The sequence below is a fragment of the Oncorhynchus keta genome, chromosome 4 (assembly GCF_023373465.1).
Source record: "Oncorhynchus keta strain PuntledgeMale-10-30-2019 chromosome 4, Oket_V2, whole genome shotgun sequence".
NCBI lineage: Eukaryota > Metazoa > Chordata > Actinopteri > Salmoniformes > Salmonidae > Oncorhynchus > Oncorhynchus keta.
Genome location: NC_068424.1, coordinates 78,790,132 through 78,810,106, shown reverse-complemented (window position 1 = coordinate 78,810,106; position 19,975 = coordinate 78,790,132). Strand labels below are relative to the sequence as shown.

General features: G+C 40.5%; 1 protein-coding gene across 5 annotated transcripts in view; it reads left to right on the top strand.

Moving 5' to 3' along the window:
- Positions 1–19,975, top strand: part of LOC118373580 (glycine receptor subunit alphaZ1-like) — a 117,602-nt gene that overhangs the window by 85,132 nt on the left and 12,495 nt on the right. For all 5 annotated transcript variants that reach the window (XM_052516874.1, XM_052516866.1, XM_052516844.1 and 2 more), the window contains 3 exons: positions 534–671; positions 8,698–8,912; positions 14,314–14,460. In XM_052516874.1, the coding sequence (XP_052372834.1) occupies positions 534–671; positions 8,698–8,912; positions 14,314–14,460 (500 nt within the window). The remainder of the gene's footprint in view (positions 1–533; positions 672–8,697; positions 8,913–14,313; positions 14,461–19,975) is intronic.

Sequence of the window (19,975 nt, the reverse complement as noted above, 5' to 3'; positions counted from 1 at the left end):
GAGTATTCCATTATCCTTTAGGAACACAGTTATCACACACACACAGGTAGGGTAGGGGGAAAGTATTTATTTTGTGTTGGTGAAATGGATGTGTCCCTGGTCTGGAGGACAGTATGATGAAAGGCCCAGTGATTTACACAGGCCCCTCCAGCAGCCGAGAGCAGATACAGGGAAGGGACAGGGAGGGAGTTAGGGGGGACCAACCTCCTCCAACCTGCTCTAACCAGCCAACACTGGCTTCTCCCTCCCTCCCCACCTCCTCTCTTTGGAAATGATGGCATTGTCTTTTTTCTTGACTTATTGTTCTCAGGTGTGAAGAAGGAAAACAACATGTATTGCTTCTGTATGAACACTGTGGAGCTACGGTAGAGTTGGTTGATCAAGGCATTTAAACCTTCATCATACCACATTGTCAATAATGATGTTGTTTTTTTCTCTCTTACAAACAGCTTGAATGTACTGTGATACGGTGGTAGTAAGACTGTAGTAATACTGTGGTAATAATGATCTTGTTTCAAACTGCTCCCATCCAGTCGGCTATACGATGAATGATCTCATATTTGAGTGGGATGAGAAGGGAGCCGTGCAGGTTGCAGACGGGCTGACGTTACCTCAGTTTATACTGAAAGAGGAGAAAGACCTGCGATACTGTACCAAGCACTACAACACAGGTAGGTTTGTCTCTCATCACCTCTCAGGCTACCTCTACCTCATATTTATGCATATATTTTTTTTTTTTGGGGGGTGTATGTTAAACTAAACTCTCACCTCTCAGGCTACCTCTACCTCATATTTATTTATTTTGTTTTGGGGGGAGGGGATGTATGTTAAACTAAACTCTCACCTCTCAGGCTACCTCTACCTCATGTTTTTTTTTTTTTGGGGGGTATGTTAAACTAAACTCACCTCTCAGGCTACCTCTACCTCATATATATATATTTTTTTTTTTTTTTTGGGGGGGTGTATGTTAAACTAAACTCTCACCTCTCAGGCTACCTCTACCTCATATTTATTTATTTTGTTTTGGGGGAGGGGATGTATGTTAAACTAAACTCTCACCTCTCAGGCTACCTCTACCTCATGTTTTTTTTTTTTTGGGGGGTATGTTAAACTAAACTCACCTCTCAGGCTACCTCTACCTCATATATATATTACTATTTTTTTTTTGGTCTTTTGGGGGTGTATGTTAAACTAAACTCTCACCTCTCAGGCTACCTCTACCTCATGTATATATATTTTTTTTTTGGGGGGGGGGGTGTATGTTAAACTAAACTCTCACCTCTCAGGCTACCTCTACCTCATATATATATTTTTTTTTAAACAGAGACTGGGGGTGTATGTTATACTAAACTATTTTTCTCTATGTTGGTCTTTTGTTAACTGTCTGAGAACAGCATAACATAGACATTACAGGGTGCGTGGTTAGGACACATAATGCTGGAACACAGAGTGGGAGAAAGAAGGGGGGAAGGACCGAAACCAATCAGAGCTTTGTCCCAAAATGGCCCCCGTTATTCACTGAAAACCATCTGGCCACTCAACCTCATCAGTCTCACACTGTTACACTCCAGATACAACAGAAGAGAACAGAGACTGAAGGCCAGTCTAGATGGAGACTAAACAGAGACTAATAGCCAGTCGAGTTGTAATTTAAACAGAGACTGAAGGCTAGTCTAGATGGAATCTAAACAGAGACTGATAGCCAGTCTAGATGTAATCTAAACAGAGACTGAAGGCCAGTCTAGATGGAATCTAAACAGAGACTGAAGGCCAGTCTAGATGGAATTTAAACAGAGACTGAAGGCCAGTCTAGATGTAATTTAAACAGAGACTGAAGGCCAGTCTAGATGTAATTTAAACAGAGACTGAAGGCCAGTCTAGATGGAATCTAAACAGAGACTAATAGCCAGTCTAGTTGTAATTTAAACAGAGACTGAAGGCCAGTCTAGATGGAATCTAAACAGAGACTAATAGCCAGTCTAGTTGTAATTTAAACAGAGACTGAAGGCCAGTCTAGATGGAATCTAAACAGAGACTAATAGCCAGTCTAGTTGTAATTTAAACAGAGACTGAAGGCCAGTCTAGATGGAATCTAAACAGAGACTAATATCCAGTCTAGTTGTAATTTAAACAGAGACTGAAGGCCAGTCTAGATGGAGACTAAACAGAGACTAAATGCCAGTCTAGATGTAATCTAAACAGAGACTGATAGCCAGTGTAGTTGTAATCTAAACAGAGACTAAAGGCCAGTCTAGATGGAATATAAACAGAGACTAAAGGCCAGTCTAGATGGAATCTAAACAGAGACTAATAGCCAGTCTAGTTGTAATTTAAACAGAGACTGAAGGCCAGTCTAGATGGAGACTAAACAGAGACTAAATGCCAGTCTAGATGTAATCTAAACAGAGACTGATAGCCAGTGTAGTTGTAATCTAAACAGAGACTAAAGGCCAGTCTAGATGGAATATAAACAGAGACTAAAGGCCAGTCTAGATGGAATTTAACCAGAGACTGAAGGCCAGTCTAGATGGAATCTAAATAGAGACTGATAGCCAGTCTAGATGGAATCTAAACAGAGACTGAAGGCCAGTCTAGATGGAATCTAAATAGAGACTGATAGCCAGTCTATATGGAATCTAAACAGAGACTAAAGGCCAGTCTAGATGGAATCTAAACAGAGACTGAAGGCCAGTCTAGTTGTAATCTAAACAGAGACTAAAGGCCAGTCTAGATGGAATCTAAACAGAGACTAAAGGCCAGTCTAGATGGAATCTAAACAGAGACTAAAGGCCAGTCTAGATGGAATCTAAACAGAGACTGATAGCCTGTCTAGATGGAATCTAAACAGAGACTGAAGGCCAGTCTAGATGGAATCTAAATAGAGACTGATAGCCAGTCTATATGGACTAAACAGAGACTAAAGGCCAGTCTATATGGAATCTAAACAGAGACCACAGGCCAGTCTAGATGTAATCTAAACAGAGACCACAGGCCAGTCTATATGGAATCTAAACAGAGACCACAGGCCAGTCTATATGGAATCTAAACAGAGACCACAGGCCAGTCTAGATGTAATCTAAACAGAGACTGAAGGTCAGTCTAGATGTAATCTAAAATAGAATAGGGAGTGAGAGAAACAAAAAAGGTAATAGAAAGAAAAATAGGTGTACTGTTATTTTGTACTATGATTTGAAATTATATAATTTTCATATTATTTCATATGATATGATTTGATATGATTTAATATGATACGATTTGATATGATATGATTTAATATGATATGATTTGATATGATATGATTCGATATAATTTAATATGATATGATTTGATATGATATAATTTTGATGTGATATAATTTAATATGATATGATTTGATTGATATGATTCTCTCTCTCTCTCTCTCTCTCTCTCTCTCTGTCTCTCTCTGTCTCTCTCTCTCTCTCTCCAAACAGAGACCACAGGCCTCTCTCTCTCTCTCTCTCTCTCTCTCTCTCTCTCTCTCTGAGAGAAACTCTGTTCTTTGTCTCTCATATGATATGATTTGATATGATTTAATATGATATGATATGATATGATATGATTTAATATGATACGATTTGATATGATATGATTTAATATGATATGATTTGATATGATATTATCTCTCTCTCTCTCTCTCTGTCTCTCTGTCTCTCTCTCTCTCTCTCTCTCTCTCTCTCTCTCTCTCTCTCTGTCTCTCTCTCTCTCTCTCTCTCTCTCTCTCTCTCTCTCTCTCTCTCTCTCTCTCTCTCTCTCTCTCTCTCTCTCTCTCTCTCTCTCTCTCTCTCTCTCTCTCTCTCTCTCTCTCTCTCTCTCTCTCTCTCTCTCTCTCTCTCTCTCTCTCTCTCTCTCTCTCTCTCTCTCTCTCTCTGTCTCTCTCTCTCTCTCTCTCTCTCTCTCTCTCTCTCTCTCTCTCTCTCTCTCTCTCTCTCTCTCCCCCTCTCTCTCTCTCTCTCTCTCTCTCTCTCTCTCTCTCTCTCTCTCTCTCTCTCTCTCTCTCTCTCTCTCTCTCTCTCTCTCTCTCTCTCTCTCTCTCTCTCTCTCTCTCTCTCTCTCTCTCTCTCTCTCTCTCTCTCTCTCTCTCTCTCTCTCTCTCTCTCTCTCTCTCTCTCTCTCTCTCTCTCTCTCTCTCTCTCTCTCTCATACACTCCCCTATCATAGAGAGACCATCGATTTAAAATATGGAGCGTACTTAAAAGCCCTGAAGTGTATCACTGCTGTAAATCAATTTCAATGACGCTGTAGCCTCCCTCCATGTCTATCTCTCTCCACATCCAAAACAATACATTGAATTGAAAGTCTTCAACACAAAGACAGCTGTCTTCCATGGATCTAAGCTGATTAAATGGCTGGTCAGCGATCTGGAGCATCAAAGCCACTCTGACAGACAAGACACCCCTAGTGCTTACATCACACAGTCAGCATGAAAAAGAAAGAGGATACCTATCATGAGTTCATAATGCCCTCTTTTAGCTTCTGTTCTGGGTTATGTCCAAAATGGCACCCTAGTCACCCTACTGCCTATGAGCCCCGGTCAAAAGTAGTGTACTATATAGGGAATAGGGTGCTGTTTGGAATTAAACCAACATAACACCTGTCAGCTGCAGTGGTGTGTTACATTTGAATGTAGGGGGTACTTTACCTACAGCCACTCTGTCAAGCTGATGTTCTCTCCAGACCTCTGCCTCTGTCTCTTCCAACACTGCAGGGAAATAGGAAGATAATTCAGTTAGCAGGCAATTCAGCACTGAGGCTATCCCACAGCCATGTGGAAAGGGAGCTTGAATAGCCATTGCCTTGCCTGCAGTTATCTTTTCTTCTTTGTGTTCTTGAGACATGCAGAACAGAAAGATTAGATGATGTGTCACAGTATATCAGTAATGATAACAGTAGATCGTAACACAGCAGCAACAACAGTAAAATATTAGATAATAATATATACTACAATATATACTGTATTGTAGTAATAATATAATATATCATAGTATATCATAGTATGTATACCTTATTGTAGTAATAATATAGTATATCATAGTATATATACAGTATTGTAGTAATATTATAATATATCATAGTATATCATAGTATATAGATTGTATTGTAGTAATAATATTATAATATATTATATCATAGTATATAGACTGTATTGTAGTAATACTATTATAATATATTATTTCATAGTATATATACTGTCTTGTAGTAATAATATAATATATAATATTATATCATAGTATATAGACTGTATTGTAGTAATATTATAATATATTATAGTATCATAGTATATAGACTGTTTCTAGTAATAATATTATAATATATCATAGTATATATACTGTATTGTAATAATAATACTATAATATATTATATCATAGTATATAGACTGTATTGTAGTAATATTATAATATATCATAGTATATAGACTGTTTCTAGTAATAATATTATAATATATCATAGTATATATACTGTATTGTAATAATAATACTATACTATATTATATCATAGTATATAGACTGTATTGTAGTAATATTATAATATATCATAGTACAGTCGTGGCCAAAAGTTTTGAGAATGACAAAAATATTAATTTCCACAAAGTTTTCTGCTTCAGTGTCTTTAGAGTAAGTATAATTATAACTATTTCATAAGTCTCAAAGGCTTTTATTGACAATTACATGAAGTTGATGCAAATAGTCAATATTTGCAGTGTTGACCCTTCTTTGTCAAGACCTTTGCAATCCGCTCTAGCATGCTGTCAATTAACTTCTGGGCCACATCCTGACTGATGGCAGACCATTCTTGCATAATCAATGCTTGGAGTTTGTCAGAATTTGTGGGTTTTTGTTTGTCCACCCGCCTCTTGAGGATTGACCACAAGTTCTCAATGGGATTAAGGTCTGGGTTTCCTGACCATGGACCCAAAATATCTATGTTTTGTTCCCCGAGCCACTTAGTTATCAAGTGCTCCATCATGCTGGAAAAGGCATTGTTCGTCACCAAACTGTTCCTGGATGGTTGGGAGAAGTTGCTCTCGGAGGATGTGTTTTTATTCATGGCTGTGTTCTTAGGCAAAATTGTGAGTGAGTCCACTCCCTTGGCTGAGAAGCAACCCCACACATGAATGGTCTCAGGATGCTTTACTGTTGGCATGACACAGGACTGATGGTAGCGCTCACCTTGTCTTCTCCGGACAAGCTTTTTTCCAGATGCCCCAAACAATCGGAAAGGGGATTCATCAGAGAAAATGACTTTAGCCCAGTCCTCAGCAGTCCAATCCCTGTACCTTTTGCAGAATATCAGTCTGTCCCTGATGTTTTTCCTGGAGAGAAGTGGCTTCTTTGCTGCCCTTCTTGACACCAGGCCATCCTCCAAAAGTGTTCGCCCTCACTGTGCGTGCAGATGTACTCACACCTGCCTGCTGTCATTCCTGAGCAAGCTCTGTACTGGTGGTGCCCCGATCCTGCAGCTGAATCAACTTTAGGAGACGGTCCTGGCACTTGCTGGACTTTCTTGGGCGCTCTGAAGCCTTCTTCACAACAATTGAACCGCTCTCCTTGAAGTTCTTGATGATCCGATAAATGGTTGATTTAGGTCTTACTGGCAACAATATCCTTGCCTGTGAAGCCCTTCAAGTGAAAAGCAATGATGACGGCACGTGTTTCCTTGCAAGTAACCTTGGATGACAGAGGAAGGACAATGATTCCGAGTACCACCCTCCTTTTGAAGCTTCCAATCTTTTATTTGAACTCAATCAGCATGACAGAGTGATCTCCAGCCTTGTCCTCGTCAACACTCACACCTGTGTTAACGAGAGAATCACTGACATGATGTCAGCTGGTCCTTTTGTGGCAGGGCTGAAATGCAGTGGAAATGATTTTTGGAGATTCAGTTAATTTGCATGGCAAAGAGGGACTTTGCAATTAATTTCAATTCATCTGATCACTCTTCATAACATTCTGGAGTATATGCAAATTGCCATCATACAAACTGAGGCAGCAATTAATATTTGTGTCATTCTCAAAACTTTCGGCCACGACTGTATATAGACTGTATTGTAGTAATAATATAATAACATATCATATCATAATATATAGACTGTATTGTAGTAATAATATAATATATCATAGTATATCATAGTATATAGACTGTATTGTAGTAATAATATAATATATCATAGTATATCATAGTATATAGACTGTATTGTAGTAATAATATAATATATCATAGTATATCATAGTATATCATAATATATAGACTGTATTGTAGTAATAATATAATATATCATAGTATATCATAGTATATAGACTGTATTGTAGTAATAATATAATATATCTTAGTATATCATAGTATATAGACTGTATTGTAGTAATGATATTGTAATATATCATAGTATTTCATAGTATATAGACTGTATTGTAGTAATAATATTGTAATATATCATAGTATATCATAGTATATAGACTGTATTGTAGTAATAATATTGTAATATATCATAGTATATAGACTGTATTGCCTATTTAACTATCTTTAATCTTGTGTCACACCTTAATACTGAACCCCTGATTTCTCCTCTGTCTCTGTCCTCTATAATACTGAACCCCTGATTACTCCTCTGTCTCTGTCCTCTATAATACTGAACCCCTGATTTCTCCTCTGTCTCTGTCCTCTATAATACTGAACCCCTGATTTCTCCTCTGTCTCTGTCCTCTATAATACTGAACCCCTGATTTCTCCTCTGTCTCTGTCCTCTATAATACTGAACCCCTGATTTCTCCTCTGTCTCTGTCCTCTATAATACTGAACCCTGATTACTCCTCTGTCTCTGTCCTTATAATACTGAACCCTGATTTCTCCTCTGTCTCTGTCCTCTATAATACTGAACCCCTGATTTCTCCTCTGTCTCTGTCCTCTATAATACTGAACCCCTGATTTCTCCTCTGTCTCTGTCCTCTATAATACTGAACCCCTGATTACTCCTCTGTCTCTGTCCTCTATAATACTGAACCCCTGATTTCTCCTCTGTCTCTGTCCTCTATAATACTGAACCCCGATTTCTCCTCTGTCTCTGTCCTCTATAATACTGAACCCCTGATTTCTCCTCTGTCTCTGTCCTCTATAATACTGAACCCCTGATTACTCCTCTGTCTCTGTCCTCTATAATACTGAACCCCTGATTTCTCCTCTGTCTCTGTCCTCTATAATACTGAACCCCTGATTTCTCCTCTGTCTCTGTCCTCTATAATACTGAACCCCTGATTTCTCCTCTGTCTCTGTCCTCTATAATACTGAACCCCTGATTACTCCTCTGTCTCTGTCCTCTATAATACCGAACCCTTGATTTCTCCTCTGTCTCTGTCCTCTATAATACTGAATCCCTGCTTTCTCCTCTGTCTCTGTCCTCTATAATACTGAACCCCTGATTTCTCCTCTGTCTCTGTCCTCTATAATACTGAACCCCTGATTTCTCCTCTGTCTCTGTCCTCTATAATACTGAACCCCTGATTTCTCCTCTGTCTCTGTCCTCTATAATACTGAACCCCTGATTACTCCTCTGTCTCTGTCCTCTATAATACTGAACCCCTGTTTTTCCTCTGTCTGTGTCCTCTATAATACTGAACCCCTGATTACTCCTCTGTCTCTGTCCTCTATAATACTGAACCCCTGATTTCTCCTCTGTCTGTGCAGGAAAGTTCACTTGTATCGAGGCTCGTTTCCATCTGGAGAGGCAGATGGGCTATTACCTGATTCAGATGTACATCCCCAGCCTTCTGATTGTCATTTTGTCCTGGGTGTCCTTCTGGATCAACATGGACGCTGCACCTGCCAGAGTGGGATTGGGCATTACCACCGTGCTCACTATGACCACCCAGAGCTCCGGCTCCCGAGCCTCCCTCCCCAAGGTGAGACAAACTTCCTAACCCAGAGCTCCGGCTCCCGAGCCTCCCTCCCCAAGGTGAGACAAACTCCCTAACCCAGTTAGGATTGTCCCAGATGAACTACAAGCCACACTCTGTCTATTGTCCTAGATGAACTACAAGCCACACACTGTCTATTGTCCTAGATGGTCAAACTAAGTCAACATGAGAAAAAAAAGATTTTCAGATTAAAAAGGAAGAGGGACTTTGCATGATGGACTATGATTTTATAATTATGTCCTGGAAAAGTATCCTCCCATTTTGTTTGTTGACATTAGGTGATTCATGTTCTCTGGAAAATTGAACAAGTGAACCGTGATTTGTATGCAGTTCAGCTGTCACAATAATGATCACACAACACGGCTGAGCGTAGGTGTACACAGCACAGACTGCTCTCCCTCTTCCACGCCTCACTGACTCGGTGCATTGGTGACAGGGAGGGAAGGAGAGGAGAGAGGGCCATTTTGAATGACAACAACATTCATGTCTGTCTCGGGCAGCTGACTCTGCCTCTGTCTGTCTCGGGCAGCTGACTCTGCCTCTGTCTGTCTCGGGCAGCTGACTCTGCCTCTGTCTGTCTCGGGCAGCTGACTCTGCCTCTGTCTGTCTCGGGCAGCTGACTCTGCCTCTGTCTGTCTCGGGCAGCTGACTCTGCCTCTGTCTGTCTCGGGCAGCTGACTCTGCCTCTGTCTGTCTCGGGCAGCTGACTCTGCCTCTGTCTGTCTCGGGCAGCTGACTTTCATCATTTCAACAATGTCTTGTGAACCATGCATTCTGTAATGCCACCTAAACTGCATTCCAGGGCAACTTGGTCATTTACTTGTCAAATACAGTGAGCTTCAGCTGAACTGACAAGCCAACCCAGTCTAGCTTTAGCCCCATTTGCAGGTCAAAGATGTGGTTTCCATACATCTCTCTATCTCACTGCCCAGGCAGAGCAGGGTCCTGCCAATCCAATTGACCGTACAGACAGACTACTGTGTACTGGACAGTTCTTAGAGTTTGAAGTTAAATGTTGTCTCTGTAGCAGACATCAAATGAATGAATCAAGGATCATAGGATTATTAGAGACAGATACAGCGTCTTCAGAAAGTTTTCAGACCCCTTGACTTTTTCCACATTTTGTTACATTACAACCTTATTCTAGTCCTCATCAGTCAACACACAACACCCCATAATTGTACCGATTTTCTTCTTCCTCTGACGAGGAGTATGAAATATCAGACCAATGCGCAGCGTTGGTAAGTGTCCATAATAAATGTATTAAACTGAACACAGAATACAAAAGAACAATAGAAATAAAATGAAAACCGAAACAGTTCTGTATGGTAAAACACAGACGCAGAAAACAACTACCCACAACCCATAGTGGGAAAACAGGCTGCCTAAGTATGGTTCTCAATCAGAGACAACGATCGACAGCTGCCTCTGATTGGGAACCATACCAGGCCAAACACAGAAATACAAAACCTAGAATACACAAACATAGAATACCCACCCCAACTCACGCCCTGACCAAACTAAAACAGAGACATAAAAAAGGAACTACGGTCAGTACGTGGCAATAATGACAAAACAAAAACAGGTTTTTAGACATTTTTGCTAATGTATTAAAAATGAAAAACATAAATTCCTTATTTACGTAAGAATTCAGACCCTTTGCCATGACACTCGAAATTGAGCGCAGGTGCATCCTGTTTCCATTGATCATTCTTGAGATGTTTCTTCAACTTGATTGGAGTCCACCTGTGGTAAATTCAATTGATTTGGAAAGCCACATACCTGTCTATATAAGGTCTCACAGTTGACAGTGCATGTCCGGAAAAACAAAACAAGCCATGAGGTCGAAGCAATCGGGGGAGAAGGGCCTTGGTCAGGGAGGTGACCAAGAACCCTATGGTCACTCTGACAGAGCTCCAGAGTTCCTCTGTGGAGATGGGTGAACCTTCCAGAAGGACAACCATCTCTGCAGCACTCCACCAATCAGGTATGTATGGTGGAAGCCACTCCTCAGTAAAAGGCACATGGCAGTTTGCCAAAGGGCACCTAAAGGACTCTCAAACAATGAGAATCAAGATTCTCTGGTCTGACGAAACTAAGATTGAACTGTTTGGCCTGAATGCCAAGTTTCACTTCTGGAGGAAACCTGGCACCATCCCTACGGTGAAGCACAGTGGTGGCAGCATCATGCTGTGGGGATGTTTTTCAGCATCAGGGACTGGGAGACTAGTCAGGATCGAGGGAAAGATGACCGGAGAAAAGTACAGAGAGATCCTTGATGAAAACCTGCTCCAGAGCACTCAGTACCTCAGAATGTGGAGAAGGTTCACCTTCCAACAGGACAATGACCCTAAGCACACAGCCAAGACAACGCAGGAGTGGCTTCGGGACAAGTATCTGAATGTCCTTGAGTGGTCCAGTCAGAGCCCAGACTTGAACCTGGAGAGACCTGAAAATAGCTGTGCAGCGACACTCCCCATCCAACTTGACAGAGCTTGAGAAGAATTGGAGAAACTCCCCAAATTAGGTGTGCCAAGCTTGTAGCGTCATACAGTACCCAAGAAGACTCGAGGCTGTAATTGCTGCCAATGGTGCTTCAACAAAGTATTAAGTAAAGGGCCTGAATATTTATGTAAATGTGATATTTCAGTTTTGCAAAAATTTCTACAAACCTGTTTTTGCTTTGTCATTATGGAGTATTGTGTGTAGATTGATGGAGTATTGTGTGTAGATTGATGGAATATTGTGTGTAGATTGATGGAGTATTGTGTGTAGATTGATGGAATATTGTGTGTAGATTGATGGAGTATTGTGTGTCGATTGATGGAGTATTGTGTGTAGATTGATGGAGTATTGTATGTAGATTGATGGAGTATTGTGTGTAGATTGATGGAGTATTGTGTGTAGATTGATGGAGTATTGTGTGTAGATTGATGGAGTATTGTGTGTAGATTGATGAGTATTGTGTGTAGATTTGATTGTGTGTAGATTGATGGAGTATTGTGTGTAGATTGATGGAGTATTGTGTGTAGATTGATGGAGTATTGTGTGTAGATTGATGGAGTATTGTGTGTAGATTGATGGAGTATTGTGTGTAGATTGATGGAGTATTGTGTGTAGATTGATGGAGTATTGTGTGTAGATTGATGGAGTATTGTGTGTAGATTGATGGAGTATTGTGTGTAGATTGATGGAGTATTGTGTGTAGATTGATGGAGTATTGTGTGTAGATTGATGGAGTATTGTGTGTAGATTGATGGGTATTGTGTGTATTGATGTGTAGATTGATGGAGTATTGTGTGTAGATTGATGGAGTATTGTGTGTAGATTGATGGAGTATTGTGTGTAGATTGATGGAGTATTGTGTGTAGATTGATGGAGTATTGTGTGTAGATTGATGGAGTATTGTGTGTAGATTGATGGGTATTGTGTGTAGATTGATGGAGTATTGTGTGTAGATTGATGGAGTATTGTGTGTAGATTGATGGAGTATTGTGTGTAGATTGATGGAGTATTGTGTGTAGATTGATGGAGTATTGTGTGTAGATTGATGGAGTATTGTGTGTAGATTGATGGAATATTGTGTGTAGATTGATGGAGTATTGTGTGTAGATTGATGGAGTATTGTGTGTAGATTGATGGAATATTGTGTGTAGATTGATGGAATATTGTGTGTAGATTGATATTGTGTGTAGATTGATGGAGTATTGTGTGTAGATTGATGGAGTATTGTGTGTAGATTGATGGAGTATTGTGTGTAGATTGATGGAGTATTGTGTGTAGATTGATGGAGTATTGTGTGTAGATTGATGGAGTATTGTGTGTAGATTGATGGAGTATTGTGTGTAGATTGATGGAGTATTGTGTGTAGATTGATGGAGTATTGTGTGTAGATTGATGGAGTATTGTGTGTAGATTGATGGAGTATTGTGTGTAGATTGATGGAATATTGTGTGTAGATTGATGGAGTATTGTGTGTAGATTGATGGAGTATTGTGTGTAGATTGATGGAGTATTGTGTGTAGATTGATGGAATATTGTGTGTAGATTGATGGAGTATTGTGTGTAGATTGATGGAGTATTGTGTGTAGATTGATGGAGTATTGTGTGTAGATTGATGGAATATTGTGTGTAGATTGTGGAGTATTGTGTGTAGATTGATGGAGTATTGTGTGTAGATTGATGGAGTATTGTGTGTAGATTTGTATAGATTGATGGAGTATTGTGTAGATTGATGGAATATTGTGTGTAGATTGGAGTATTGTGTGTAGATTGATGGATATTGTGTGTAGATTGACGGAGTATTGTGTGTAGATTGATGGAGTATTGTGTGTAGATTGATGTAGTATTGTGTGTAGATTGATGGAATATTGTGTGTAGATTGATGGAGTATTGTGTGTAGATTGATGGAGTATTGTGTGTAGATTTATGGAGTATTGTGTGTAGATTGATGGAATATTGTGTGTAGATTGATGGAGTATTGTGTGTAGATTGATGGAGTATTGTGTGTAGATTGATGGAATATTGTGTGTAGATTGATGGAGTATTGTGTGTAGATTGATGGAGTATTGTGTGTAGATTGATGGAGTATTGTGTGTAGATTGATGGAATATTGTGTGTAGATTGATGGAGTATTGTGTGTAGATTGATGGAGTATTGTGTGTAGATTGATGGAGTATTGTGTGTAGATTGATGGAATATTGTGTGTAGATTGATGGAGTATTGTGTGTAGATTGATGGAGTATTGTGTGTAGATTGATGGAGTATTGTGTGTAGATTGATGGAGTATTGTGTGTAGATTTGGAATATTGTGTGTAGATTGATGGAGTATTGTGTGTAGATTGATGGAGTATTGTGTGTAGATTGATGGAGTATTGTGTGTAGATTGATGGAGTATTGTGTGTAGATTGATGGTATTGTATTGATGTGTATTGTGTGTAGATTGATGGAGTATTGTGTGTAGATTGATGGAGTATTGTGTGTAGATTGATGGAGTATTGTGTGTAGATTGATGGAGTATTGTGTGTAGATTGATGGAGTATTGTGTGTAGATTGATGGAGTATTGTGTGTAGATTGATGGAGTATTGTGTGTAGATTGATGGAGTATTGTGTGTAGATTGATGGAGTATTGTGTGTAGATTGATGGAGTATTGTGTGTAGATTGATGGAGTATTGTGTGTAGATTGATCAGGGAGAAAACAATTTAATCCATTTTAGAATAAGGCTGTACTTTAATGTAACAAAATGTGTAAATATTCAAGGGGTCTGAATACTTTCCCGAATAGACATGGTACTGTACATTATCTTCGACTCCAAGGTCAGTTGGGGTTGTAGTTGTTGTTGTCCTCCTCCTGCTTACCACCGTGTCCTTCTGCCCAATTACAGGTGTCGTATGTGAAAGCCATTGACATCTGGATGGCCGTGTGCCTCCTGTTTGTCTTCTCGGCCCTGCTTGAGTACGCCGCTGTGAACTTCATCGCTCGGCAACACAAGGAACTGCTGCGCTTCAGGAGGAGAAGGAGACACATGAAGGTCAATTAACTGCTTTTTTAAAAATTATTGTGATCAAGTGTTTATTATCCATTCATAGATCAGACTAACACTTTTCACAGCAACCCTTACCATCACCTCAACCCCCTCCTCTCAGACCAGCAAGAGAGCCAGCCAGCCTCAGTTAAATATGACACTTTTTGTTTTCTTATATTCTCTACAAGTACACAACAGTTCGTATTTAATGCTGAGGGAGTATTGAGAATGATTAAAGTCATTCGGGATGTGTCCCAAAATGGCACCCTAGTCCCTTTATAGTGCACTAATTTTGACCAGAGCCCATAGAGAATAGGCTCAAATGTAGTGCACTATATAGCGTGCCATTTGCGACACATCCATGGAGACATACCAAACAGAAGAATGAGCTGTGTATCAGATTCACAACAATAGAATTATTCCCACATGCCTACAGTGCCTTGCAAAAGTATGCATCCCCCTTGGAGTTTTTCCTATTTTGTTGCATTACAACCTGCAATTTACATTTATTTTTATTTGGATTTCATGTAATGGACAAACACAAAATAGTCCAAATTGGTGAAGTGAAATGAAAAAAAATGGCTTATTTCAAAAAATTCTAAAAAATAAAAAATGGAAAAGTGATGTGTGCATATGTGTTCACCCCCTTTGCTATGAAGCACCTAAATAAGACCTGGTGCAAACAATTACCTTCAGTAGTCACATAATTAGTTAAATAAAGTCCACCTGTGTGCAATCTAAGTGTCACATGATCTGTCACATGATCTCAGAATATACACTGTACACACACCTGTTCTGAAAGGCCCCAGAGTCTGAAACACCACTAAGCAAGGGGCACCACCAAGCAAGCAGCACCATGAAGACCAAGGAGCTCTCCAAACATGTCAGGGACAACGTTGTGGAGAAGTACAGATCAGGGTTGGGTTATAAAAAAAATATCAGAAACTTTGAACAGCCCACAGAGCACCATTAAATCCATTATTTAAAAATAGAAAGAATATGACACCACAACAAACCTGCCAAGAGAGGGCCGCCCACCAAAACTCACAGACCAGGCAAGGAGGGCATTAATCAGAGAGGCAACAAAGAGACCAAAGATAACCCTGAAGGAGCTGAAAAGCTCCACAGCGGAGATTGGAGGAGCTGTCCATAGGACCACTTTATGCCGTACATTCCACAGAGCAGGGCTTTACGGAAGAGTGGCCAGAAAAAGCCATTGTTTAAAGAAAAAAATAAGAAACCACATTTGCTGTTCTCCAAAAGGCATGTGGGAGACTCCCCAAACATATGGAAGAGGGTACACTGGTCAGATGAGACTAAAATGTAGGGTTTGGCCATTAAGGAAAACGCTATGTCTGGCGCAAACCCAACATCCCTCATTACCCCTAGAATACCATCCCCACAGTGAAGCATGGTGGTGGCAGCATCATGCTTTGGGATGTTTTTCATCTGCAAACTGGTATGCATGTTGTGTAAATCAAATAATAGAATTCCCCCAAAAATCAATTTTAATTCCAAGTTGTAAAACAATAAAATAGGAAAAAATGCCAAAGGGGGTGTATCAGATTCAGAACAATGAAATTATTCCCCCATGCCTTAACACAACATAATCTATCGTCTAACAGGCCCAAGAGCACACCAGGTTGTAACTGTTGGCCTTAAAGGCCACTGCATTACAACATTCCCAATGGGCGTTGCCTGTTATCCTTGTATTAAAGTCAGTTAAACAAGTAGTCTGGTCCCAGATCTGTTTTGCTGTATAGCCAACTCCTGTGGTCATTGGCATACCTAGTTTTTCATGCACAATGACCAAAGGAGTTGGCAAGACAGCACAAACAGATCTGGGATCAGGCAATAAAACAAGTATATTGAAATTGAAAACCCCATCGCTACACTCTGTGTTTTTTTTGCTTTTACTAAGAAGTCAGATCCAAACTAACTCCGTAGCTGTTGTCTGTCTGATAGTGTTTGTGTTATTGATGTCTTGAAGACTGAATATCAAATACAGCTATCAAAGTATGACTCATTTAGTAGTTTCTTTCTACCACAGAGAGTGTTGTTCCCTCATCCTAAAACTCAGATCCAGCTAGGGGACTCTTTCTCTGCATCAGTCATCTCATTTCTCTGAGGTGCAGCTAGGCGGAGGAATTCAGATGTTAGATTTTTTTTTTTTACTGTTTAATCAATCAATTTTATCTGTCCAGATGAATTGATCAAATCCAAGACCATGTAATTTATTTAGAAGTAAACCTGTCAGCCTTGAAGCTAATAGAATAAATCTGAGGAGGAGGAGGAGGGGAGAGGGGAGGAGGAAGAGGAGGAGGAGGAGGGGGGAGAGGGGAGGAGGAGGAATAGGAGGAGAAGGAGGAGGGGGGAGAGGGGAGGAGGAGGAGGGGAGAGGGGAGGAGGAGGAAGAGGAGGAGGAGAAGAAGGAGGAGGGAGAGGGGAGGAGGAGGGAGAGGGGAGGGGAGGAGGAGGAGGGGAAGGAGGAGGGGTGGAGAGGGGAGGAGGAGGAAGAGGAGAAGGAGGAGGGAGAGGGGAGGAGGAGGAAGAGGAGGAGAAGGAGTAGGGAGAGGGGAGGAGGAGGAAGAGGAGGAGGAGAAGGAGGAGGGAGAGGGGAGGAGGAGGAAGGAGTGGGGAGGAGGAGGAAGAGGAGGAGGAGGAGGAGGAGGAGGAGGGGCAAGAGAAAACACAGAAACCCTTCAAAGAGTTAGACATAAACATTCCATAAACTCCTTGTCATTCCGTATGCCTTGACCGGGCGGACAGGCAGGAGTCTACAGCCACTGACTACTTCCAAGGGAATATGGATCCAGTCAATCATTCAAAAGAGAGTAAAACAATCTCAAAATAAATCCTCAATAGTATTGTTCTAATCCATAATCCCTGAAAAGAGGATGTGTACTCAGTGAGGGTAGATTAGTCTACTGTTCCCTGGAGCACTAGTCTCTCTCAGGTAAATTGAGAAGCTGGCCACATCCCTAATGGCAACCATACGGCTCTGGTCAAAAGTAGTGCACTATACAGGGAATAGGGTTCCATAGGGCTCTGGTCAAAAGTAGTGCACTATACAGGGAATAGGGTGCCATAGGACTCTGGTCAAAAGTAGTGCACTATACAGGGAATAGGGTGCCATAGGACTCTGGTCAATAGTAGTGCACAATTTTTTTTTCCACCTTTATTTAACCAGCTAGGCTAGTTGAAAACAAGTTCTCATTTACAACTGCAACCTGGCCAAGATAAAGCAAAGCAGTGCGACACAAACAACAACACAGAGTTACACATGGGATAAATACATGTACAGTCAATAGTACAATAGAAAAATATATATATACAGTGTGTGCAAATGAGGTAAGATAAGGGCGGTTAGGCAATAAATAGGCTACAGTGGTAAATCATTACAATTTAGCAATTAAACCCTGGAGTGATAGATATGCAGAAGATGAATGTGCAAGTAGAGATACTGAGGTGCAAAAGAGCAACAAAAAGGGAATAGGGTGCCATTTGGGACATAACCACTGAGTACCATACAGTGTTTAGTGCTCACATCTCTACAAGAGATGGTAGCTGGTGGTCCCGATGTTTGGCAGGTATGACTCAGATCTTCATCCAGTCTTTCACATGGTATGAGTTCCGGAGATTCCGGAGATTCCGGTTGGGTGATGTCATCATGTAGTCTAGTATGTGAAATGCAAGTCAAGCATTTTTATGCTGGGTTTTCTAGAAAATGCTGACAAATCCTTGTTTGAGTGGTGTTAGGCCTATATAGTATTGCAGTTAACAATAGTATCATAAAATAGGACAAATATAAGCACCTGCCAAATTATTATTTATTATTATTATATAGTGTAGTATTGCAGTTTACTATATTATCATATTATGTTATTATATTTTTAAAAAATTAACCAAATATCCTGTGAAAATGCTGATCAATCCTTGTTTGAGAGGTGTTAGGCCTATAGTATTATTCATTTCAATACTGTCTGGTGTTGATGATTATAAGCCCATTATGAAAGGATATATCCTGCATTTACTTAAAGCTCTGAATGATACTGATCATTTTTGGAGTTGTATCAGATGACAGGCTAGCTGCTATGTAAAATAGCTAGATTATGTTGTATGACTTTTACCATCCTGATCTACAGAAAGACATGTTGTATGACTTTACCATTTACCATTACCAGTTCAGTGTGTGTGTGTGTGTGTGTGTTCAGCCTTCTAACAGCTATCATTCAACCAGTCCAACCTTCTAAAGGCTATCATTCAGCCTTCTAAAGGCTATCATTCATCCTTCTAAAGGCTATCATTCATCCTTCTAAAGGCTATCATTCATCCTTCTAAAGGCTATCATTCAGCCAGTTCATCCTTCTAAAGGCTATCATTCAGCCTTCTTAAGGTTATCATTCAACCAGTTCATCCTTCTAAAAGCTATCATTCAGCCTTCTAAAGGCTATCAGTCAGCCTACTAAAGGCTATCATTCAGCCAGTTCATCCTTCTAAAGGCTATCATTCAGCCTTCTAAAGGCTATCATTCAGCCAGTTCATCCTTCTAAAGGCTATCATTCAGCCTTCTAAAGGCTATCATTCAACCAGTTCATCCTTCTAAAGGCTATCATTCGGCCTTCTTAAGGCTATCATTCAACCAGTTCATCCTTCTAAAGGCTATCATTCGGCCTTCTTAAGGCTATCATTCAACCAGTTCATCCTTCTAAAGGCTATCATTCAGCCTTCTAAAGGCTATCATTCAGCCAGTTCATCCTTCTAAAGGCTATCATTCAGCCTTCTAAAGGCTATCATTCAACCAGTTCATCCTTCTAAAGGCTATCATTCGGCCTTCTTAAGGCTATCATTCAACCAGTTCATCCTTCTAAAGGCTATCATTCAGCCTTCTAAAGGCTATCATTCAGCCAGTTCATCCTTCTAAAGGCTATCATTCAGCCTTCTTAAGGCTATCATTCAACCAGTTCATCCTTCTAAAAAGCTATCATTCAGCCTTCTAAAGGCTATCAGTCAGCCTACTAAAGGCTATCATTCAGCCAGTTCATCCCAGAGGACTGCTCCTCTGTTCTCTCTGCAGTGAGGAACCTGTCACTTCTACCCTCGACACAATAAAACAACCTCTCTGGTTCTGGCTGAGCATCGGGATACATAGCACACACACACACACTCAGCTCCAGGACCAATCTTCAACAGCCGCAGTGGAAATCGTGTTGTTCCTCCGTTGGTGTTTAATTGATCGATGATTGTCAGTGATAACCTAGAGACTTCCCATCAGCTACTACCTGACCTGTTTGAAAACTGATGGTCGCCGGTTAGGAAGACAATGAGGGTGAAATCTACAAATGAACGCTGGAGCCTTTCCTGTGTGTGTGTGTGTGTGTGTGTGTGTGTGTGTGTGTGTGTGTGTGTGTGTGTGTGTGTGTGTGTGTGTGTGTGTGTGTGTGTGTGTGTGTGTGTGTGTGTGTGTGTGTGTGTGTGTGTGTGTGTGTGTGTGTGTGTGTGTGTGTGTGTGTGCGCGTAC